Source organism: Corylus avellana, chromosome 2, assembly GCF_965113065.1.
Source record: "Corylus avellana chromosome 2, dhCorAvel1.hap1.2, whole genome shotgun sequence".
NCBI lineage: Eukaryota > Viridiplantae > Streptophyta > Magnoliopsida > Fagales > Betulaceae > Corylus > Corylus avellana.
Window position 1 is genome coordinate 12905726 of NC_142491.1, and position 25276 is coordinate 12931001.

At 35.3% G+C, this 25276-nt stretch overlaps 2 protein-coding genes across 5 annotated transcripts in view; both read right to left on the reverse strand.

Moving 5' to 3' along the window:
- LOC132180323 (phosphatidylinositol-3-phosphatase myotubularin-1) overlaps window positions 1-16529 on the reverse strand; it is a 30536-nt gene extending 14007 nt beyond the window's left edge. The window contains exons 1-11 of the mRNA XM_059593119.2: window positions 16254-16529; window positions 16102-16170; window positions 13388-13462; window positions 9567-9638; window positions 7636-7705; window positions 3619-3668; window positions 1491-1780; window positions 1295-1368; window positions 1155-1218; window positions 870-935; window positions 89-188 (exon numbers count right to left, since the gene is read on the reverse strand). Coding sequence (XP_059449102.2) covers window positions 89-188; window positions 870-935; window positions 1155-1218; window positions 1295-1368; window positions 1491-1780; window positions 3619-3668; window positions 7636-7705; window positions 9567-9638; window positions 13388-13462; window positions 16102-16170; window positions 16254-16370 — 1047 coding nt within the window. The 5' untranslated portion in view covers window positions 16371-16529. The remainder of the gene's footprint in view (window positions 1-88; window positions 189-869; window positions 936-1154; window positions 1219-1294; window positions 1369-1490; window positions 1781-3618; window positions 3669-7635; window positions 7706-9566; window positions 9639-13387; window positions 13463-16101; window positions 16171-16253) is intronic.
- Window positions 16530-19016: 2487 nt separating this feature from the next.
- Window positions 19017-22658, reverse strand: LOC132190718 (type-1 restriction enzyme mjaxp r protein (DUF668)). 4 transcript variants are annotated; one of them, XM_059605786.2, is made up of 2 exons: window positions 22508-22658; window positions 19017-21335 (listed from the first exon to the last, which is right to left on the reverse strand). In XM_059605786.2, the coding sequence occupies exons 1-2, from the start codon at window positions 22512-22514 to the stop codon at window positions 19537-19539; spliced, it is 1806 nt and encodes a 601-aa protein (XP_059461769.2). In that variant the 5' UTR covers window positions 22515-22658; the 3' UTR covers window positions 19017-19536. The 4 variants fall into 4 exon arrangements, with proteins under 4 accessions (XP_059461769.2, XP_088368934.1, XP_059461754.2 ...); XM_088512808.1 differs by having other exon boundaries at window positions 19017-21347; XM_059605771.2 differs by having other exon boundaries at window positions 19017-21402.
- Between the last annotated feature and the right edge of the window lie 2618 nt (window positions 22659-25276).

Consider the following 25276-nt stretch of genomic DNA (forward strand, 5'->3'; position numbering starts at 1 on the left):
AAAAGGAAACATCGTGCTGTTAAATAATATGAATTCAAATTTTATGACCAAGAGGTTGACAATCTGACAGCACAAGCCATAGAGAGACCTCAGATTGGAAATAATTTGACGATGACTCTGAGCCACCTCCCATAGCCCCATTTGCCAAAGCATTTTTCCTAGGTCTTGCATCAGCAATATATAGCTTCCTTTGTAAAAAAAGAAAAAAAAAAACAAAATCGATCAATCTTAACCCAAAAAAAGAAAGAATTGTAGAGCCTTTTTCTTCTTTATCTATTGAAACCCCCATTATAGAAGAAATAAGCATCATAAGTCAACAATTACGACTAATTATTAACGTAACACAAAGAAGTAATAACATGCATGCAAATCTTTGAGGGTTCTACACTTCATATTCAGATTATATTCAATCATGCAGTAGTTAAATAATTAAACTATGTCTCTATATTAGGGGTTTATCTTGTATACTTTTTGTGTACTAGGGTTGCATCCCTTTGCACTTTTAAAGGAATTGAATTGCTTATAAAAATAAATAAATAAATAATTGAACTACTACGCACAAGCTTCGTCATTGCAATATTGTAGACAGTAGAAAATAGAGTGGCATTTAAACAGAAAGTTTTGCATCATATGGACTGAAGGGGAAAAAACGTTGCTTTGGATAATATTATGTAGAGCAGCACTATTACATTAGGAAGTAGATGTCAATACTTCCGAAGAAATTAAGAAAGAAAGGTCAAGAAAGAATAAGAGAGCCATAGCATCGTAAAGATATTACAATAAGAGTAATAGTAATACTAAATAATAATGATATAGCAACAACAACAACAACAAAGAACAAATAGAGGGAAGAAATTTTATACACCTACCTCCGCTCCCCCCTTAAACCAGAAAGTTGGGAACAAAGTGCGGCAACAAGCTTTTCATCAGTGTTGCTGCAGACAAATGCATAGATGTGAATCCATGTAAGTTCAACAAGAGGCATATGGATCAAACACAAAATGTAACACTTCAAACACCATAAATGTAACATCGTTTTTGATCTGCACTGTCTTTTCTGTGTGCGTGTGTGTGTTTTCTCTTTTTTCTTTTTTTGTTCTGTTTCCATTTTCTTCTTCTGGATTTTGGGGCATTTGACATATATTTCACATTACCTCCTCATATTCATCATGAGACCAACTAATGGTTGGGAGGAACGTGCAAGTACAGCTCCAGTTCCTGTAACTCATCAAGTATAGCAAAACATAAGTAAGTCATGACAAACAAAAGAACACAAAGAAGATTTGTTGCATACCGGGATGACACCATGAAACTACAGGCAATCGGCATCTTGCACGAAAGGTTGAAGCCTGAATCACTTCTTCATCACTAGCATCAATGGCAACGCAAATTTATTACATTCACAATCCCAGTATCAAAATGAAGTGAACTTTATCAACCTTGAAAAAATTTCAGAGAGAAGTCAGTAAGTATAGATCTAGCTGTCTTACCTAATGCCTCCTGGCACAATCAAGGCAAATGGATAACTTTGGCACATGTTATAGTTGGAATTTATGCTACTTATTCTCCACATGTCATTGGACAATAGGAATGACCCACTCTCAATCATACTCATTGATGCACGGTAGGAGCCTTTTCCAAGAAGCCGAAAATACTCATTTAGTAACCGCACCTTTGGGTCAGTATTGTTGAATTTAGAAGGTCCACAAACAAAAGCATAAAGATCCCGTAGACTTGATGGCTTAGTACACCTCAGTAATGCATCAAATACTGCACGTCTCTGTAAGATTAAAAAATCATACGACATGCAAGAAGCAACTTACAGCATTCTACATGAATGATTAATAATAACCCATCATGGCTTAAATTACTCCCGGGTACTGGCATAATTATTATTATTTTTTTTATAATCAAAATATCATTAAAAGTGAATAGTACTACTCAGGTACATAAGGAGTATACAGGAGAAATGCCTAGTTAGAAATAAGTACTGTTATAACTACAAAGTTAACACTAAAATGTAGAATTGAAGACAAAAAGAAGAAAAACATTAACTGGAAAAACCATTTACTGACGCGTGAAAATTTGCTGTTCATAAACTTCTCAATAATTTTGTAACAAACGAGATAATAAATATAGCAATCTTGGGTAAGCACTGATCCACTTGCATCTAACATCTTCCCTAACTCGCATTCCCAATACCATTCTTTTTATTAACATCTGATATGAACTGAATTTTGGATAGACTTAAAATATGTGACTCCTGAAGCAAACTTCAAATGCACCTCAGCTAGACATATTTTAGAGTTTCATGATATATGATGTTAAACTAAATTGGACCCCACTGATCCATTACTGTTTCCCCGGATTTCACCATATAAACACTTAATAAATTAACTCATAGAGTATGATTTGCATGTGACCCTCCCTGACATAGCTTCTAAAGCACCACAAGAAAACGTGCTCTACATCCTTCATAGTGCAATGATACACAAAGCTCTCCGAAAAAAACTTCAATCATTTCAAATAGTAATCCTATCATCATCTCCAAATGAATGCTTTTCTAAACATGCTGTCTAAGCATGTTAGGTGTTTCTGGTAATCCATTATCAACCCCACACTTCAGAGAAAGTTATTTAAAAATATCAAACTCCATCTCAGCAGTCTGAATCCTTCTTTCCTAAATGCAACACGTTATTGTGCCAAGGAATTTAGTTGATTAATCTAATGCATTCCCAGTATTGACTTTTGTTTTCAATGAGTAGATTTTGAATTAAAAAAATGAAGGGGAAGAAAAAGGGTGGGGGGTTGTTTGGGTGGGGTGGGGGAGAGAGAAACAGAGAGAGAGAGAGAGAGAGAGAACTAATCACAAAATCCCTCAGTCATAGCCCCTCTTCATACTCTTGAGTCCAAGTCCGAGTTAGGGCACCCAGGAGTATAGATGAAGCACTTCATCCATGAAATTAAGGTATCACCGAGATCCTTCTCTTTCTTTAATCCATTTGATGACATTAGCCTCATCTCATCTCCTTTCTTTGAAGATTTTATGAAATCCATCATTGCATGCTTCATTCATACCAACAGTAGAGCCTCACCTTACTATCATCCCTCCCCCATTTCCTTATTGTCGTTATTGTCAAAAAACCAAAGGTGTAATTGCATTTGGAGTTGGATTAAAGTTTTCCCAATTTAAAGTCAACTTTGGAAGATAAAATAATTGTGCAAGTGCAGAATCTTGAATTTCAGGAATTCCCTTGATATAGAAGAACTTAAAATGCATTCCATTTAGCAACTTCCCTTTTTGAAGGTGGTGTTAAGCTCAGGCACATCAAACCCAAATATGCAGTAACATTTAAAAAGTAAAACCCAATCATTCTTTCCTAAGCTAATGGAACCTTTCCTATGAGCTATCTACTTGTCTTTTAAGATGTCATCTAAATCAGACACATTTCAGGAACCCGTTGTGGGTACCTCTTACATATTATTTGTTCATTCCTTGGTAATTAATAATTGAAATTTTACTAAAAATATAAAAACAAGGTTTAAAGTAAATATATTGAAAAATTGCACATCAAACATAGTAAATCGAATACAGTACGAACTGGCAGTGAAATTTACCTGCTTCGTTCTAGGGCGGAAAGCAAAGACAATAATTCTCATATCTTTGCCTGCAAAATATAAGAGGAAGCATTATTTTTGTTACAATCCTCACAAAGAAGGACCAAGTAAATCATTAGACTAAATGGCTATATCGTAAGGGCATACAAGACCAACTAGGTTAAAGAATAAAATAGCTAACTAGCAATACATGTAGCCACTATTCCAGTAAAAATTATCGATGATGAAAAAGCAATTGCTTGTAATAAGAAAAATTGGAAAACTATATCTTAAAAAAAAATAAGGGAAAATTACAGTTTACCCCCCCAAAGTTGACAGCGTTTTTCAATTCGAACACCAAAGTTTCAATTTTTGCAATCCACCTCCTCAAAGTTCCAAATTTTTGCAATTTAACCAATTGTATCCAAAACTTCCCATATTGCCCCTAATTTTTATTTTTTTATTTTTTATAAAAAAAAATTTTTAAAAAAAAAATCAGGGTGGCTTTGCCCATCTGGCCATTTTTGCACCCCCAATTTTTTTTTCATAAAAAAAAATAAAAAATCAGGGGCAATATGGGAATTTTGGGATAATATTGGTCGAATTGAAAAAAATGAAACTTTGTGGGGGTGGATTGCAAAAATTGAAACTTTGATGTTCGAATTGAAAAACGCTATCAACTTTGAGGGGGTAAACTGTAATTTTCCCAAAAAATAATTTACACTATTTTAAATTGGAGACCTAGGACTTAGAGATACTGAGGGGCATTCATTTGTATCAACAACTTCGAAATGTAGGCACATTGTACTTTTCCACTTTAACCTATTGTGTCATTTAAAATGTTCCCTCTAAACTTTAAATTTGAGTAATCAAACTCTTCAATTATATGATTAGTTACTATGTCCTAAACTATTGAAAATTTTCCCAATTTCCAATATATTTAATCTTAATACTCATATGCTTATCACATAATGATATGAAAGAAAAAGAAAAATTGATACAAGCTCGTCAGATAATGAGATAAACACATGAATTTTATGGTTGAATATAACAGAAATTGGAGAAACTTTAACAGTAGGGAGATACTGCAGACCTGTAGTCTAGGAGGCTAATCGCTCAAATTTAAGATTTGAGAGGGACATCACAACAGACCTCATAGTTTAGGGTGGGGAAATACAATTTACAATTTAAAAATTGTTCAATTTTCTAATAAAAGAAAGTGCAAAGAAAATTTAACTTAACAAATAAGTAGAAACATTTAAGCATGGTAAGCAGCATATGATATCAACAACAATGTTATAAATAGTAATATACAAGAAACCATACACAACATCTAAAAAAACTGTATCCCACCCGCTGGTGTTTTGATACTACCAATGTGATGATTTTTTTTTAGAAATGCTACATGTACTTCCAAGTACTTACTTCCTAATGTGACAGTGAAAATCATTATTGAATTTTGAACGGGCTAATTTGTATATGATACATCAATGGCAGTGAAAGTACATGTAGCATTTCTCTTTTCTTTTTTTTGGGGGAGAGTTCACATACTCCCCTCAAACTACCACTCAATTGACAATATCCTCCTTAAACTTTCAATTTGAACAATGTTTCCTCCAAACTACCAAACAGTTGTCAATATCCCCCAATGACAAAAAATACCTCTAATAAAAAAAAATTTAAATTAAAAAAAAATAAATAAATAAATAAAGAAATAAAACTAAAAAATCACCCCCAAATGGCCAAAAAGCAAACCAGGTAGCCATTCCTCAAAACAAGGTACCATGGAAGCAAAATCGCAACGCACTCATGTATACAATCAGTTCAACCTACACCACGGGCTGTTTATCTTGAAAAGCAGTGACCAGCTTAACGCATGAAGAAACACAAATTTTAAGAAATCCCAACATGGTCAAAAGGATTGATATCGATTATTTAAAAAAAAAAAAACAATCTAAGTGATCCTTTAATACCCCCTAGTAAATCTTTCCATAATCCTTTAATCGCAATTCTTCCATAGTTTTTCCACTGATGATGCGCTGGCACCGATTTTCATCCCTTTGAGTGTTGGACGTGACCTGAAGTACATCAAGTCAGAGGGTCCCACCATTAGTGATTACTTTTCCAAATTGGCTTTGGTTTTGGGTTAGCTGACTCTCACCCTTTAAATAAAGCATACTATTCTGCCGTAAAGAGAGATGCCTCCTTCTTTAGTTTTTGATGCGCCACATGACAAAGGGAGAAAACTAAGAACCCTTTTCTCCTTTGGTTTTGAAGCGCCACATAGAAGAAAGATTAAGCGTAAGCTGCCGTGCGAGACACAGAGAGAGCTTTTTGTTATGAAACTTAGCCGCTCAGCGTTATGAGTGAAAATGAGAGAGAAAGCAAGAGAAATTCTAGTGCTATTTTCCCTTTTATTCTTTTGAATAAGAGTGAGATTTGAGTGTATTAGGGCTTTGAGTGTTTTTTTCTCTTCACCTTTTTGTACTTCATCTTTGATTAATGAATTTCTTTGCGTTCGCCTCCGCCTATGGGTGTACCTCACATTGAGGGAACCATGTAAACTCTAATATTCTTGTGTGTGATTGTTAGAGTTATTTACCGTAATTAAGGTTTTTTGCACAACAGAGCTTTTCATAAGGCACACTGAATTTCACAGACAAAACTAGCTCTCAAACAAGCCCCATCAGTGTGGTCCCAGCAGTGTGGTCCCAGCAATAAGAATCCCAAGTCAACCACCTCTGCAATTTGGCGTCCAACAATTATTAAGGTACTGTTTACAGCCTCTTGAACAGCCTGATCTCTCCTTTGTCTCACTTATTTTCCCAGCCTTTTTCCACCGTATAACCCTGAGCCAACTCTCCCTAAACCTAAATAAACTGCTGCCAGAGAAACCGTCCATTCAAGCATAAAACTCCTTTTGTTTGGAGGGATTAAAGGAGCAATAAAAAACCATAGGAGGGAAACGTGAAGGGAGAGAGAAGATCACTTCATTTGGTAGGACAATAAGAGCGAGGGAGGGGGAGGCAAAATCCCCTGGGGCCACGAAACCAGTGGAGATTGAAAGGATGGAGAGTGGGCTTCTTACAAAAGTTCGTGAAATTCTTTTTCCCTCACATTAAATTACTACATACAGGCAAAAAAGGGTAAAATCATAAATTAACACACTCCTTCATGCCTATTTTCCCTCCTACAAAACAATATGAAAATGGGGCTTGGCCTCCTCCCCCTTTTCCCTTCCCCTCTGCATCCTTCCTACCAATTCAAACCTCCAAACATAATCCTCCACACTTTTACCAAATTTTGCCATCAAAACCTTTCAATAAAATAGCCTTAAAGGGGTGAAAGCTCCTGGATTACCTGGGCATGAGGATAAACTGCTTAGCCCGTCAGGGGTGAAAGCTCCTGGATTACCTGGTAACTGGTTCTGGCGGGTGGGGTCAGTTACCCGTAGGAGTTTGATTAACGGTGAGGATTGTTGTACAGTATGTGTTTGCGACGTGCAATTAATCTGAGTAAAGTTCTCCTATGTTATCAAAAAAAAAAATAGCCTTAAAGCCCTTTTGCACTACTTTTCCGCATAAGAGAAAGTGAAAGCCTAATATTGACTACAACCATAGGCTCTTGCTCACACCACTACCACTACCAAGGCAACATCTAGATCACCGCCTTGTGCACTAACATCAACTACCAACACATCCACTCATCCCTTGGTATATAATGAGAACCAAACAGCAATAAATCTTCAAACAAAAAAACAATTTTCTTGCAAAACAGTCTTAGAATGATTTTTTTATATGCAATCGATATACCATTTAAAACGTAAAGCGTCCCAGGCACACAGAAAGTATATAAGAGAAATCACATAACTAGTAAGAGTTAAAAGAACAAGGAAATCATGATAACTAATCACCAAAGGAGAAATAAAAGCAGTTGTCCAAAGATACAAGGTGTTGAAAAATCGAGACATCATACATAATGATTCATTTAACACATCAAAAATATAAATTAAGAAAAGGAAATTATTAGAAAGCATACCAATGACCTGAAGAAGTCGTCGTGATGGTGTCTTGTCAGACTGACGAGGTGCTGATTGAACCCTTACAACCTAAATGCACTTAAAATAGTAAATTAAACATACAACTATTTCACACTAAAATAATCACAAAAATTAGGGGTGGGACCAGCATCCAAAGGTCAAATAACATGAGTGATAGAAATATGAACATTTCAATCAAGTCAAAAGAATAAAACCAAGGGAATAAATATCGTCAGATAATTGAATGTGTCATTTCCTGAGACAACTTTGGGATCAGCATGATGATGGTGGAACAAAAACTCGCATGCGCTTGAGAAAAGATTACAGCACCCCTCATCTTGCCTACCAAGCCATACCTTTTACTATGTCCGTACTTTATGTTTCAGTATTGCCACAACCCACCCCAGAAGATCAAAGAGAGAGAAGGGACCATTACAGCTAGTAAAGGACTCATATGGCTCCTATATAAAGTTAGGGATCATAATTAAGAAGCAATCAAAAGAGAGCATCTTATAAAAGCTAAATGAGTAAAAGTATCACACTATGATGACTATTCAAGAAAAAGAAGAGATATCAGCTTAAGCACCAGGAAAGTAACTAAGTTGCCTCAGGAAGGACACATGGGTCAAGCAACACCACTAAAGGCAGTGGTAGGGGAAAAGGATGTTTGACAAGATCTTATCAACACATATGAGGGTGGAGTCGCATCTAAAAATTAAATTTTCACAAGATGGATTTACCACTGGCACAATTACAGAATCATTTCACACCACAAGCTTCATGATCCATTGTAACAAGAAGCAAGGAGTCAGCCAGACAGTTATGCATGTCAAACATAGGTAGAAGTAGCCCTGGATTTGGAGAAGAAAAAAAAAAGGTTCCGTGCATAAGAAGAATAATTTGGCAAAACCTGATAAAAAGAGATAATCCTCAGTTCCTCCCTCGTTTCTTAATCCTACCTCCCATTCATCTTATCTTCAATCATCCCAAACCCACTGCCATTTTCTTTCCAACCTTCCATCAATGGAAAATGTCCCTATGTAATGAGAGATGAAAAGCAATAAACCCAACTTCAACAATTTCGTGTCAGAACAAGAAGAGTCTTACTGCTACCCTCAAATAATAGTTTACAAAATTTTGGCTGAAAAATTAACCTAGACAATCAAGCTCGTAAAGAAAACTGGACTGAAGACCTGACACACCAAAATCAAACACCCAAGGTTTCCTGGTCCACCAGGGTCGGGCAGAGAAATTGGAAGGCGCATTTGCACTCTGCAGTGGTGAAGGTGCTCGAATAAGTGCATCAAGTGGTCCTGCAGTCTCTCCTGGTGACTAGAAAAGGAAGATGACAACAAGCATTCAATAATAGTAACAGGTTCCATGCTAACCAACTCCCAAACTCTAATCAGCTGACCAGTAGGGGGATTAAAAACACTTATCTGCTATTGGATCTGAGGAAGTAGCCAAGGGCATTAAAAGTACAATTTATTGACTGATATAGATGCCATGAAAGATGCATAAAACAGTGACAAGGAATGCAAAGTGAATTGACACAAAAGAAACAGCTGTTGAAAAGAAAGGAGCAATCAAGATGTAGGTGGACCTGATGAAATTGCACAGATAGAGGTAGAGATGATGGAAGTGAAAACCTGGTAGAATTGGAAAGGGTTGTACTAAAATATACATCATAGCACTTCATTTACACCATAATATAACAATAAACATATAAAACACAAAGATATGAATCTGCATAAACTCCTCTACAATTTAATCAGATCCTTGTCTCAGAAAAGTAACTGCACAATGAAATTATAGATATATTTATACTCCCAGGCTGGAGAACCAAATCAAGTTTCCTACTCAAGGTCACCACAACATGAACACAAAACAGAGAAATGCAAACCAAGAAGCTACAGAAATGAGAACTCACTGTTTTTGTGAACTTCTCTATAGTGGCCAGCGGCATTGTCCCAAGTGCAATGATATTCCTTGTTCCCTCACTCTTACCGAAGAAAAGAAAGAATATTAGAAAACCATGGAGGATATGACAAATATTTGCAATTCTTTTTTTTTTTTTTTTGGCCAAGGACAAATATTTATAAGTAAACATACAAAATACATGAATACCACACATGCATTTGGCGTGTACAAGTATACATACATCCATTCACATGTGCACGCCCACACATGCGTACATACATCCGTCCACATTGCACACTCATATATGCAATATTCTTAAACACACACACTTATGGAGTATATTTTGAATCTAATAGATTTGGTATTTCTTAAGAATATTAAACACACCGAAGACAATTTAATTTTATATCATTAATTTTATAGGTAACCACTCTAGGGTTAAGCTGTAACAATCTTTTCATATTCTATCTCTCTCTAGCTATCAACGTCATATGGTATAAACATCGCCCTCAATTCCTAATTTTTTCTCTTCTTCTTTTGATTCCTTTTTTCTCCCAAACCCTAGAAAGCTTCTGTTAGAGAGGTGAGGTGTCCCCTTCCAGAAGGTGGTTAGTTGTCCCTATAAGGTGTCCTAGTGTGAGGTATCCCAAATCTAGAACATTGTACTATTTACTCCTACAAATACTACTGTATGAATGAAAATATTTATAATTTTGACATCACTATATTTTCTTATCATGATATCATAGAAAGAAGACAATTACCATTTTACCCTTCTTCAACCTTCAATCCACCAAAACCTAATTATTTCTTTTCTTTCTCCTCTTCATTGCTAATTTTCTTCCTTTCTTTTTCCGCCTGGTTCATTGGTGATTGACTGAACCTTGTGACCAAGGTGAGATTTTCTTTAGAGGAAGGTAGCGCCAACATCACTGTGTCAATAAAGATGTTGATGCCATCCAACGTGCTTATTTAAAATCCCCTTTTATGGGATCTCTCTTGGATTGGGTTGTAGTCTATGTTCCTAATTTCTCCTCATCAAATACTTTAAATCTTGTTAAAATTTTAAATTTCAGACACCTTTAGGATGATTGTTTCTCTTGTAAACTTTTAGCGTACGAGGGCCATGTCTTTTTCTTTTTTAATAAATTATTATCAATCGAAAAAAGATGTTGGCATCGTCAACTCTGTTGTGGTTTCCGTAAACCGTGTCCTGATGGTGCAAATGGTTCAGGGAAATGGTTTGTGCCTATGATCGGTAGTTTCTATCCTATACTTGGTGAATATGGTGGTTATTGCCTATTATAATAATCGGATGTTATAATAATCAGTAGTTTCCCCCTTGTAAGAAGATTGTTGGTTGTAAATGGGTACGTGCAGTCAAGTTTAATCCCAATGGCTTACTTGACTGGTTAAAAGCATTGTTAGTTACCCAAGGATACACAGACCTATGGTGCCGATTATAAAGAAACTTTTTCCCCTAGCACTAAAATTTCTTTTGTCTGTGTGATTATTTCTCTAGCTGCTAATCTTGATTGGACACTATTTTAGATAGATGTTTCAAAAATACATTTCTCCACAGTGACTTATTTGAGGAGGTTTACATGGAGCAACCACCAGGATTTGTTGCTCAAGGGGAGCATCATCGCAATGTTTGTAAGTTGAAGAAGCTTTGTATGGCCTGGGGCTTCGGATCTCAAGGATTTTCGCCCTATTAGTCTTGTGAGCAGGGTCTACAAGATCATTGCTAAAGCTATTGCCAATAGAATGAGAAGGATTGTAGAGAAGATCATTTCAAAGCCTCATAATGCTTTTGTTAAATGCAGGCAAATTCTGGATTATGTTCTTATTGGTAACGAATGTTGGTCCTACGATCACATCAATTGGAAGTTTTTGTTGTATTTGCTGAGAAGATGTGGTTTTGGGGAGAAATGTTGCTCTTGGATAGCACATTGCATTTTGTCAGTTTGTTTCTCTATGCTGGTTAACGGTTCTCCATTCGGATATAGTAGCACTCGTGGGGTCAGGCAGGGAGATCCAATGTCTTCCTTTATGTTTGTTATTGTCATGGAGGCTTTTAGTACAATGATCACCACTACTATTGACAACGGCCGTCTCTTAGGCTTTTCCATGGGATCCAGTCCCTCCACGTCGGTTAATATCTCTCATTTGCTATTTGCATATGATACTTTGGTCTTTTGTGGAGCCAATTCTGACCACATTCGTTCCCTGCAAGCGCTACCTATTTGTTTCGAAGCAGTTTCTGGTTTAAAGGTGAACATGGCCAAGTCGACGTTGGTCCCTGTGGGAAATGTGGATAATACGGTTGAGTTGGCTGGCATACTAGGATGTGGGACATCCTCTTTACCCTTAAAGTACCTTGGCCTCCCCCTAGGGGCTCACTTAAAGGCAAAATCTAGATGGGACGGCATTGTGGAAAAAATTAATCGCCGATTGGCTAGTTGGAAAAGAATGTACTTGTCCAAGGGTGGGAGGGTTACCCTCATCAAAAGCACTCTTTTCAATCTACCTACATACTTTTTGTCTCTTTTTCCCATTCCTGTTGTTGTGGCTAATCGTATAGAGCTCAAGTCACATTTTTTTTTCCTCTTTACTTGGACAATTGCTTATTTAGCTCCCTTAGTCATTAGCTATTTTGATTTCCTTGTTCTCTTTTCTCTTTCTTCTTAGGTGTTCTCTTGTATATGCCCCGTGTACTAGAGTTGCGCCCCTTTGCGCTTTTGATATATACAACTTTACTTATTAAAAAAAAAAAAATTCACTTAGGGCGTGGTTTGGGAACTATTCCAAGGCAAACTTAGAATTTGGTTGGCATGGTTTGCGCTTTTCAATAAACTTGAGATTACTTATCAAAAAATAATCTTGTAATTTTATATCATTAATAATATGTGTGTGTGTGTGTGTGTGTGTGTGTGTGTGTGTGTGTGTGTATCATATTCTCGCTCTAAGCATCAACACCAACAATATCTATTTTAAGTTCCCGAAAACCAGACACACTAACAATATTATGTAAGCTAAAAACAAATGCAACAGACAAGATTAAACCAAACGACCATGCAATAGCATTATTTCTAATTATCAGCAAGTTTTAAGTAGATTTATTGCCGTTGTCCTTTTATACTAGAATATAAAATGAGGGTATCCTAAATCTCTCGGGGTATTCAAAATCTCTCCTCCTATTCCATGCCAATTTTTCTTCTCTTCTTCTTCTTTCTTCTCATTAGGAGCATCCATAACACATTCCAACTTGCCACCAGAGAAGTATATCAAAGACTAATCTCATAACAGGTTAGACTTGCAACATTGATGGCTGACACCATCTATGAAAACACTGAGAGCAGTCCAATGCCTGCATGTAAGTTTTGTGCTTTGCAGTTCCATCTGTTTGTTTTAAGGTTTAAAAGTGCAAAGTATGACTGTTTTGGTTGCATCAAACTGGAAATATTTTATTAAAGCTGGTAGTTGAAATTGACCTGATAGAAAACCATAGAGCTTCTACCCACCAGTGCAAACAGCTTATCAAATGGCAACAACCCCCCCCCCCCCCCCCCCCCCCAAAAAAAAAAAAAAAAAAAAAGGAAAACTATTAAACAAGCTCTTATTTCTAGATATAAAAAGAATCGATTCTACAGTTTGATGCTGCTACAACAGTGCCTTCATTCTTCTAACATGTTTATGACACACAACATAGTAAAGAGATGAAAGAGTACCAGAAATTCACTTAGGAATGCAATGAACATAAAGGCTAGTAATATTGCGATATCAAGCAAACAATGTTGACATGCAAAAAAAATTTAACTCATTACTTACAAGAAAAATAAGACGAAAATTGGTTACTATCAAAGTACCCGCCTCATCAGTATTAACGAGAACAACGCCATATCCCTGAAAGAAAAGTCCATAAAATGAATTAACCCCATTGATACTGAACCGGAAAATGAGTAGAAACGAAATTGAACTGCTATTACTTACATATAAAGTACTGCAATACCACAGCTATAAAGGTAAAAATGATGTCTTCAATACCCATCACCATATATAATTTAATGATTAGATGCATATCACATCCATCACAACCTTCAAATTCTTGAGAAAATCTTATTTCCGCAGGCAATATCACAGATTGGCCAGTTTTACATATTGCCACAAACAAACAAAAAAGAATTAGATAAAATCCAGTCTTGCTTAGTCTTCCCTATCCACTAAAAAGACCCACTTTTGCTTAGTTTTCCCCATCCACTAGGAAGATCCACTCTAATACTACTCTAGACACAATAATTTTTTTTTTATATATAAGTAATACTACTCTAGACACAATATAAACTTGGGAAAACTACACTTAGCCCCCTAGTCTCACCCAATCTTTCAATTTGGTTAATGTATCCTATTGATCTACAAAAGGAGTTGCAATGTCACCTTTTTGCCTCCCAAAAAGACAAAAATACCCCTAAAATGCCCCCAAAAAAAAAAAAAAACCCTTAAATGTCAAAAAAAAAAAAAAAAAAAAACTTTTCTTGTTTTGGATTTTTTTTATTGGCATTTTTGCCTTTCCGAGTACAAAAGGGGAACATTGCAAATTGAGTGGTAGATTGGTATGGCACATTAACCAAATTAAAAGATTGGAGGAGACATTGCAAATTGAATGATAGATTGAGGGGCTAAGCGTAGTTTTCCCCATAAACTTCCTCATCTGACATATCTTGCAATTTCTCTGGCATGAGTTTAAGTTAAAGATGTTCAAATTAAAGATGATCATCTTTAAAGATGATCATCTTTAAAGATGATCATCTTCTTCTCCACTGTGAGCTTGCTAGTGCTCTTTGGCACACGATTTTTCAGCGGTTCGGGTTGCACTGGGTCATGCCTTGCCGGGTGAGGGCCTTTTTTGCTAGTTGGTGGTCGGGAGGTCGCTCTCGAAGCGCGGTTGTTTGGAAGATGATCCCTCTGTGTCTTATGTGGTGTATTTGGAATGAAAGAAATGCTAGATGTTTTGAAAATTCCACTAGGACCATAGAGGAATTGACTCATTTCTTCTTCTGTACTCTTTACTCTTGGACGGCCGCTTGGCTAGCTCCTTTAGTGATTAGTTTCTCTGATTTTCTTTTTCATTTCTCTCCCTCCTAGGCGCTCTCTGTTTATACTTCCCGTGTATATGGGTTGCGCCCCTTTGCGCTCTTTTATATCATCATTACTTATCAAAAAAAAAACTTCACCTTCAACAAAAGCAATATGTTCTACATTTATTTTCAACAACGAGCGAGCATTAAACCACCAACCAACCATCCACGAATGATTTCTTGCTCAAACAGCGCTTTCTCCCCCCATAAGAACAGGGTGGTAAGTAAGGTCATAAGTTTAAGACCCAATAGGGAACTAAATATATCATTAAAGCAACCAAATCATTCCAACAAATCTAAGGAAATAAAGACGACCCACCCTTCTTTGGAGCCAGGAAGTCTGCCTAAAAACTACCTAATACATAGTCCATGTGAACACAGAGACCATCCTAGCTATTGTCTCAACAGTTTCCAAAAGAGCCCCTATCCAAGGACCTTAAGGAGCCTTACTTTCCTATCCTATGACAATAGAAAATTCTTCTCAACCATAAATATCAATCAAGCCCAATAATCCTTGCTTCCCTAAAGCCAACCAATAGGGCTAACAACACAACTTCCAGTACCTTCTCCCCACTGTAAGGCAAGAGGAAACTTGAGCAATATACTTGTGAAGACCACCACTACCCAGTTCCTTTAAATTTCAAAGAATGCACCATTGCCAGCATTTACATATTTAAACTTAACCATAGTCATACTTAAATGTAATATACAAAAGCACGTTTCCAGAAGACCAGAGGTAAATTATCACTTGTACACTACTCTATTGCTAGCATGTACATGATGCATCCTACGCAAGGGTCTAAACATTCGGTAATTCAGTGAAAGAACCAAAACAGAATTACTTGTAACAGTAATGTTTTATGAAATGTAACTAAGTGTTTATTAAGCATAGAGAATGCACTATGCCTATATGGCTTAAGCAGATAACCACTCTCTCACCTCCCCAATACACATGCACGCCTTCAAATAAAACCCTTGTAAAGCCAGCCCCCAATATTTCATGTCCTAAATATTAGCAATTTCTAACACTTCATAATTGTTCGAGGAAACAACTTTGTTCCATCGGTTAATAATTCACATTATCTAAGATTCCTAATTCATAATTTTTTGAAATATTAGGGCGCCAACTGTAGCTCTTTGCTTCATTCTTACTTTCCATTTTTATTTGAAATTATTCAATCATGAATATTGTAAATACTCACTAATTAAGGATCTAAAATTAATCAAGAACTTGTAAATAAAAAATTAAAATTAAAATTAAAAAAAGGGTAAGTTTTGTTTACACATTCATCAAACTAAAAGTACACGAATTTCGCTTCCAATTCAAGACATAATATGAGAGGAAAGAAATTGAAACTCTCGAAATAATTAGAGGTGTTCAGCAATTCAAGCAAGCACTGGACGCACCTCGACTATAACTTCTTCAGCTTCAAGCAGGAAATCCAATTTCACATGCGAGACGGACCGCGAAACAGGCTGAGCAAGGCAAAAACAAAGAATTTGATTGAGACAGCGAGAGGATTAAGAAATAAACCCTAGAATTGAAAGAGAAATCGAACCTCGATTTTGAACCATTCGATGGCGTCCCAGCTAGAGGTAGCCTCGAGCTTTTCCGACTCTTCGGTGTCGCGGAGCGACGTCGTCCGAGCGCTGCTCCGTGGCTTAGGCGCGGCCATGCGGCGAACCGACTCCGAAGGTTTGGTTGTTTGAGAGAGAGAGCGAGAGAGAGAGACGTGGATACGAAGTTTGTTGCGGGTCACCTGACGTTCAAAGAATGCCTTAACGGCTGCCAAGCGATCAAATACTTGCTATTATGCTTTCCTTTGGGCTTTGGCAGTTTTAAGGATCACTATAAATTATCTTTACAAGTATCACGTGTAATTTTCTATACTACACCTCGCCCTAATCTCATTTTATTGGGTTGACGTATGTTTCACCTACATTTCTGCTTGAGTTGGCATGTTTTATTTATCGTTAATTTAAAAGAAAAAAAAAATCAATGATGGATAAGCATACAACTAAGCAGAGATGAACGTATAATGCAAATAAACATTTCTCTATAAAATTAAAATAATTAGTTAATTAAAAAAAATTCACAAAACTCTCATGAACTTCCATCCGTTTTGAAAGTACTATTTAATTTCAAACTCTTTCAATTAAGGGTACCAAACTTTCAATGATGGATAAGCATACCAACTGAGCAAAGATGAACGCCATAATGCAAATAAACATTTCTCTATAAAATTAAAATAATTAATTAATTAAAAAAATTTCACAAAACCCTCATGAACTTATATCCGTTTTGGAAGAACTCTCGAATTTCAAACTCTTTCAATTAAGGGTACCGAACTTTCAATTTCTTTCAATTACCCCATTCCGTTATAATTTTTTGTTAAATCTTGTCAAAATTTCCAACATCTTTGCAATTTTTTTATTGTTTATAAAAAAAATATGGTTATTTTGAAAATTTTGACAAAATTTAATAGAAAATTCTAACGGAATAGGGTAATTGAAATAAATCAAAAGTTTGATACCCTTAATTTAAAGTTTTTAAACTTTTAGGATAATATCAAAACGAGTAGAAGTTTAAGATAACTTTGTGAAATTTCCAAAAATTAAAGACTCACAAGCACCGCCACTTCAACTCAATGGAATAGCGTATCTCTTCTATTATATCTTCTAAGGTTAGTAGGTTATTCTATTATTTTATTTAAGAATTTTAAAATCCTAATAGTTGCTTTTTAAATTAAATGAATGAACTTTTGTGGACTAGGTATTTATAATTTTTTAAATTGTAACTACTGAATTGATATCTATTTAATTTAAAGTAGATATTTAAAGAATTTTAAATAATAGAGTAACTTAGAAATTAGATAAAATTATTAAATTGGTCCATGTGGTTTGACCTTGTAATAAATAAATCCTTGTTATTTCAAAACAACTTATAAATCTTGCTTTTCTAGCCAAATATTCTTCACACGAATTTTGGCCATTTTTGGCAACCTCGTCCTTATGAAATTATAATTTTACTCTCAAATAAAAAATTATAAAAACAAAAAACACAAGGTTTTGGGTGGGTAACCGGCCACTCCAAAATCAATTCATTGGGGGTCGCTAAATCCCTCCCATAGCTAGAGGGTTTACTCGGCTACCCCATAATCAGCTAAAGGAAGTAGTTCACCCATTTTGACAGATTACGGGGAGGCCAACCACTCCACTCCAAACCTTTTTATATTTAATTTTTGTTATTTGAGGGTAAATTCAAACTTTATAAAAGATTGTCGAAATTCGTATGGGTGAATATTAGATGAATCCACTATTGAATTTGTGTAGAGTCTACATGAGTCCACATATTTAATGATTAATCCATTAAATTTATAGGATGCGATGAGAAAAGAATTGGAAAAATATTGACGTAAATCATTTCTTTTTTCCCATAAAAAATAATATAATTCATTCATTTTTCAACTACCTTTTAACCATCTCCTTAGTGAATAGATGAATCCACTACTGAATTTGTATAGGATTTACATGAGTCCGCAAATCTAACGGTTGATCTATTAAAAATTGAGAAAATATTGACGTGAATAATTTCTCTTTTCCTATATACCTATATAGGCATACCACCAGTATTTATAAGTTTATTTTGAAACCATAAAAAATTTGTTGTTATAGAGTCAAACCACATGGACCAATTCAACAATTTTCTCTAACAACTATAAATGATTATAATATGAAGAATAATGAGTTGGTTGAGAATATTTTTTAATTATTTTGTCAAATGAAATCATTTGATTTCAAGAGCTTTGTTTTGATAAGAGACATAATTTAGTTTCAGGATAAAACACATATGAGGAAATCATATTATTCATATGACGAATAAAGAGTATGATTTTTTTTATTTTTTTTAAAAAGGAACTATAATTTAGAGTATGATTTAAAAATATATACATATATTAATAGGCAAATTAACGTTTTTCTATTTAGATGTAATCAGTTAAAGAAATGGATTTTTTTAATTCAAATGATTTGATTTGTGTATAATATGAAATAATAATAATAATTAAAAAAATAAAAAATAAAAAATTGACACCATAAATCTGTCTATGGTTTGGCTGTAACATAGCAGTTCAGCGGAACATTTTGCGTATCTCTAGGCTACATATAATACTTCAGACAGCTTGCAGGAACATAAGACTGCTTCACATGAATATAAAAGATTACTTATAAAAAAAGAAAATGAACATAAAAGACGGAACACTATGAAATACACTTAGGCAATGGTGAATACTTTTTGTTGAGCAGGTAACTAGAATATAGAATTGAATCTGATAATTGGTGAAGTAGCCTTCAATTGCAATGTGGGATAAAGTGCAGCATCATAACATCAAATACAGATTGCCACTCAAAATGAAACAACATACCTGAACATGAGAGGTCTTAACTAAGGAGGAGAGCCTTTATATTTACTTACACATTTACTATAGGGTATTGCTAATAAGTACACCTTTCAGGCTTGAACCAATTACAAACTATGCTTTAAGAGGAAGAAAATAGAGAAGCAAATTTTGGCTGCTAGGAATTCTCACCAAAAGAAAAAAAAAAAGAAAAAAAAGAAGAAGCTTGGATGCTCAAACAATACCTTTAACTTGCTAAGAATTATAGGTAGGCAGGGCTCTTCCACTTCGGCACCATGCGAACGATTCGATGTTTTTCATGTAGAATTGAGAATCTCATATTTTTGCAAGTCGGCTGGAACCGATGCCCAATATAACTCCTAAAGCCTTTCAGTTGCAAAGGAGTTTAGTTTCAGCTGGAAATTGGCATGAACTGAAATGAATCTTACTTTTCCAGATCCAAATATTCGTCATATATTCTACTGCTAGCACACTCCCTTAGAGCTTTTGCATTGATTTCTCTACTAAATCTCCAGACGTAATTCAGACCAACAAGAAGCTCGGCGATTGTTGCTTCTGTCTTCTCTTGATTTGCAAAGTAAAGGGTTTGTGCTAGAAGAATGTTTGTCCTGGAAATCAAGCTCTGCTGCTCAAAACTCCTCTCAGACTGCCATCTTATCATATTATGAGCAAGTGGAGCCAGCCATTCTAATATCCTTGCCACTGCCTCGCTCCATTCATTCGCAAGATCTGGATCAGAAACTGATGAAGCCAAGTTCTTGCTGTATGGTTTCAGCTTTGACCTAAGCGCAGCTCTCACGCTTGTGGGCAACATATTGTACAAGTCCTCTCTTGCATCAAGACCAATCAAGTGAGGAGATGCCGCTAGTTTCTCAATTACAATGATAACATTTGCATAGTGCAGTGCTAAAGCAGCACCGCCAAGGGTTTCGGGTGGAGCATCCAATAACCTGCGCTTGAAATTGAAGATTGATACCTTAGAATGCTCAGTTTTTCCTGGAGCAAGAAGGTCCTCATTAACCTCTCTGACTCCATTGAGATTTCTTGAATGAACATTCGGACTTAAATAACTATTGGCGACAGGAGAACTATTTCCAGCCATCATGCATCCTTTAAAAGGTCCGACTTGGGTCAGTCGGTTGGGTTTCGAATGATGTTTTTTCCCATGAATCATGGGTGACCGGCTATAGCTCCACCACTTTTTGTGCCGGATTTCTTCTGAACCAGAAATTGGACCTGATTTTGTTGTTCCCCTTGCAAGAGGGCCTGAAAAGAAGTTGACATTTTTATTCTTTCCAGAAAGAGGGCCAGATTTTGTGGTTGGACCGCCAATAGGACCCGAATAGAAACTGCTAGTTTTACTTTCTCGTGGAATTGGCCCTGATTTAGCAATAAAACCTCCAAGGGGACCTGAAGCAAATTTAGCAAGACCATTCTCCGATGGATGAACAGAAGACTGCAACAACGCAGAAACTGAGTGGCTGCGATGGATGTAATCAGTATTCATGCCTTCTGAATAACTGACATCAGCATCCATCTGTTGAATTCCAAAGACATGTTTCATCCTACTGAATATAGTTAACAAAGATCCAGCCAAAAGACGAACAGTGTAATCATAGGCCTTGTTCCACAGAGAGATCTGTCGCAGATTCTTCACCTCCTGCCGCTTCCATGCAACCTTCTTCTGATATTCAAGCAAATTTACACCATCTACGTCATCACTACCCTTCATTCTTCTCAAAGTCTGTTCTAGATCTGCAAGAATTTCCATCTCCTGATACAAGTTTGCATTGGCAGAAATGAACCTTTCCATCTTTTTCACTTTCTTTTCCATCTTCCTCGATGTAAATCCCCATCCATATGGATCAAGGCCAGTTTTTATTGAACCATCAAAAGCACTTTCAAAATTCTTCAAACTAAGATCGCTGCACTTACTCGCAAGCCTGGACACAGATTTTGCCACATATACCATATTCTCAAACATCTCTGCACATATCAAATCTACAATTATATTTTCCTCATCCGAAATAAGCTTCTTTATCCCAACTGAATTTGCGATCTCTTCTCTCAACCTAGAAATTTGCTTATCGCTTAAAGACTGCCATAGATGAATCAGCTTAGACATCAAGCTTGCAACTTCAAATGCTAACACTCCAATCGACAGCTTCCCAAGACCAGCCTCATGCTTCCGTGGAGTCTTCCACAGATTGCGAAACCACGACTCTGCAACCATCTCTTACCCAAAATCTAAGACAATATTTTCAAGCCAAACCCACCATATTTTTTGATTCTGCAGTAAATATCAAAAACTATATTACGATTAAATAGTAGGACAAACAATTGATAGATTTAAGAGAATCAACTTCTTGCAACAAAAACTTAGAAAGAAACTTCAAAATAATCTTAATTCTTTTAACCAGGTTTCCTTCTAGGCCTTAATTAGAAACTTTTTTGTCATTGACCACTTATAACCAAAGAACTATCACTTTCTCAGTTTGCTACGTTAACATAGAAAGCCAAAAAAAAAACAAAAAACAAAAAACAGAGAGAGAGAATATTCTATTTAAATTTTCATGGATCCAATATCAACCCAAAATTTAGGACTACACTCAACTGGGTCTATTCCTTCCCCCCCCCCCCCCCCCCCCCCAAAAAAAAAAAAAGAAAAAAGAAAAAAAGACAAACACTTTGGTCCTTACAAAGTGCATAAAAACATCCAATTTGATCTCTAAAGTTTAAAATGTTTCCAAACAATTTAAAAAATCTCAATCAAGTTCTTCCCTCAGCCTGACTAATAAAAAATTGATGATGTCTAATGTCAATTTCTCTTCTTGCAGCCGATGTGGTAAAGGGAAGTTTACTCAAACATTTTGCATGAATACTTGAACGAAGAAATGTGATGTCTACAATTTTATAAACATTTAGTACTAAATTAGAATTTTTGTACCCTTTTTTTAGGAATCCTAACCGAACAACATGAACCATATAATTCAACCTTCATTTTTCATTTCTTTTCCACAATTTTCTCAGCCACCAGGACAAACCAAAAGGCAAAAAAATTCACAAGAATATAATATTCTGTGGTAACTAATCCACAAGAATCTATACTGAAAAAAGAAACGAAAATGACATTAACCTAAAATTCACACCCAAATCCCACCATATCAGTCCAAATTACAAAACCATATTCACCCAAAAATAAAATAAAAGATAAAAAAGGCAAATTCCAAAACCCTTTACTCTGAACCAAAAGTTTGTGCTTTTAGTTCAGCCATTAGCTGCATGATCGAACAGATTCACAAAGAGAAAATCTAAACCATATTACCGCACAGATTTACGCAACACTGCGAACCAACTAAAGCAAAAAAGGGTATATTCAAAGGAGTAAAACTCACCGATCATATGAAGAAAAAAAAACCCACGAATCTTTTCAGGTCCAAACACCAAAGGGAAGCTGCGAAACTCAGAGAGGAGAGAGAGAGGAGAGAGAGAGGGAGAAAGAGCTAGGAAACTGCAGTAGGAATAAGAGCCACATGGAGGAAAGCAAGAGTTGTAGTCTTGTAGAAAGGAAGAGCGAAAACGAGTGAAATTAAAGATAAACCGGTGATGTTTTAGTGCCGGTTTTGCAATTTGGACCCTCTTTTCTTTTGATATAATCTTCCTGTCCCACTATTCTTTGTATTTTGTTAGCTATGTACCCTCCTTTGCTTTTTCTTTTTTTCTTTTTCTTCTTCCTTTATTTTTTTCTTATCCAAAAAAATCAAATATATAAATATTCACCCGTCTATAAAAAGGTCATTTAATAAAAAAGGGGGAGATTCGTCACATTCATGTCCACAATTTCTTTGATTGGGATAATATTAATGAACAAAGTATACATATTTACCCTTCTACAAAAAAGTCATTTCATGATAACTATTTTTATACTTTAAAATTATACCTTACAAGGCTATACAATTTAATATGCATTCTTATGATTATTTGTTTGCCTTTTACTGTTTACTTTTTAAAAGGTACATCATACCAACAAAAGTTATACTTTTAACATTACTCGTCAAGTCAAAGTTGAAATTTTATTTAAGTTCGGTTATATTGAGTAAAATCATAAATTGATAGACATCAGTTTAAAAAAAATTTTGGGTTCATTTGTTTGGTTCCCTAACACTTCTCTAAAAACAAATACTTGTTAGGAATGGATTAAATTCAATTTTATTAATATACTATTTGACTAGAGTTGGAATATAATCATAATATTATGCATAGTAATATTCTCTCTCAATGTAAAGATTACCCGTGGGGGTTATCGAATATGGAGAGTTCAACATGTTCGAAGGCCGACAAATTCAACAGCAGACCGAATGGCAAAGCTAGTCTTGCAGTTGCTTGATGAGCATCAATGGAGTTTTTCTACGCCCCTGTGTATTCATGAAATTGTATTGGTTGAGAAACAGTTGTTTGAAGAATAAAATTTTCGAGTTCCACTTCTAAATATATATATATATATATATATATATATATATATATTCTCTCACACACACGCACATATATGCAATCATAGTTTGTGATGTATATTCAAAACATATTTCCTTACTTAATTAAACTTTTATCTCTAGTTTATAAAATAATTATTAATATATTTGGAACTTGCATACTTTTTGAATGATTGGTGTTAGAATTGTATGTCTTTGCACATTAAAAAATCATGAATAATATAATAAAAGTTGTGACATTTCTATTGAGAATATAATTTTGAATATTTTAATTTTCTCTAGTAATTTTTTAATTTCATATGACCTTAATTTTAATTTTTATTGGAGATATTTTATTTATATTAGTGAAAATTGCTTTTTTAAAATGAATTAAGAAGAAATTATCAAATTTAGCAGTGGCAGGGTACAAAATAAAACTAAATTAAAGGGCTCAACTGCAGAGCCATAACAAGGGGGAGATCCGTCGCAATCATTAATGGCAATCACGCGGAAATGTCGTTTTACAGATTTGACCCTCACATTCACGTAACCGTGAGTCGGGCGGGCCAAACGTACGGGAAGTCCAACACTTGGCAAAAGGGGCCGCCAAATCGGTCCGACTGAGAACCCGGAAATCATGGACGTCACGCAACCCTCCTTTTGTTCCTTTTTTTTTTGAAGAAAAAAAAGTCTCTTTATTTAAAAGTAATCTCCTTTCACACTTATTTATGGACAAAGTTTTTCTCCAACCTACTTTATAAAAGTAACATGTATTCATTTAACATGTGAAATGCACATATTTTTTTAATAGTAAGAACAAAATTAGAATAAATTTTATTAAAAAAAATATGCATCTCACATGTTATTAAAAAAAATAACACATGTCACTTTTATAGATTAGGTTGAAGGAAATTCTTCCAACCCAATTTAGATGAAAACCTAAGACAAGTCACGTTTTTAGAAAACCTAAAAAAATAAAAGAAAAGAGACTACTTGAGCCTTGAGGGTCGCCGCTACTAGACTCAAGTGATGCAAAGGCTGCTAGTTGGACTCGCGGCGCCGCTGCTGAACTCAAGCGGCGCAAAGGCCGCTAGTTGGACTTGCGGCGCCGCGGCTGGACTCAAGCGGTGAAAATGCCGCATCAAGTGGACTCACGCTTGTCGATTCGTCTTTGTCTGCCTCTGGGCCAAAAAAAAAAAAGAGATTTGAGCGTTTGAGATGTAAGGTAGGTTTAATGGCTTTCTCATTAAAATTCTGAAACATGGGTTATTTTATATGCTTAGATGAGATGGATAATTGAGATTTTTGAATTTGATAAGTTCAAATTTAATGAAAATTATAAGGGATCTCAATCCATCCACTAAGCCATTATAAAAAATAAAATAAAATAAAATAAAAATTACTTAAAATACCTAACATCGATTAATGTGAACTAAGCATAATAAATAAGGGACAAAGTTTTCCTCCAAATTGGGTTGGAGGAATTTCCTTCAACCTAGTCTATAAAAGTGACATGTATTATTTTTTTTAATAACATGTGAGATGCATATTTTTTTTAATAAAATTTATTCTAATTTTGTCCCTATTATTAAAAAAACATGTGCATCTCACATGTTCAAATAACACATGTCACTTTTATAGATTAGGTTGAAGGAAATTCCTCCAACCCAGTTTGAAGGAAAACTTTGTCCTATT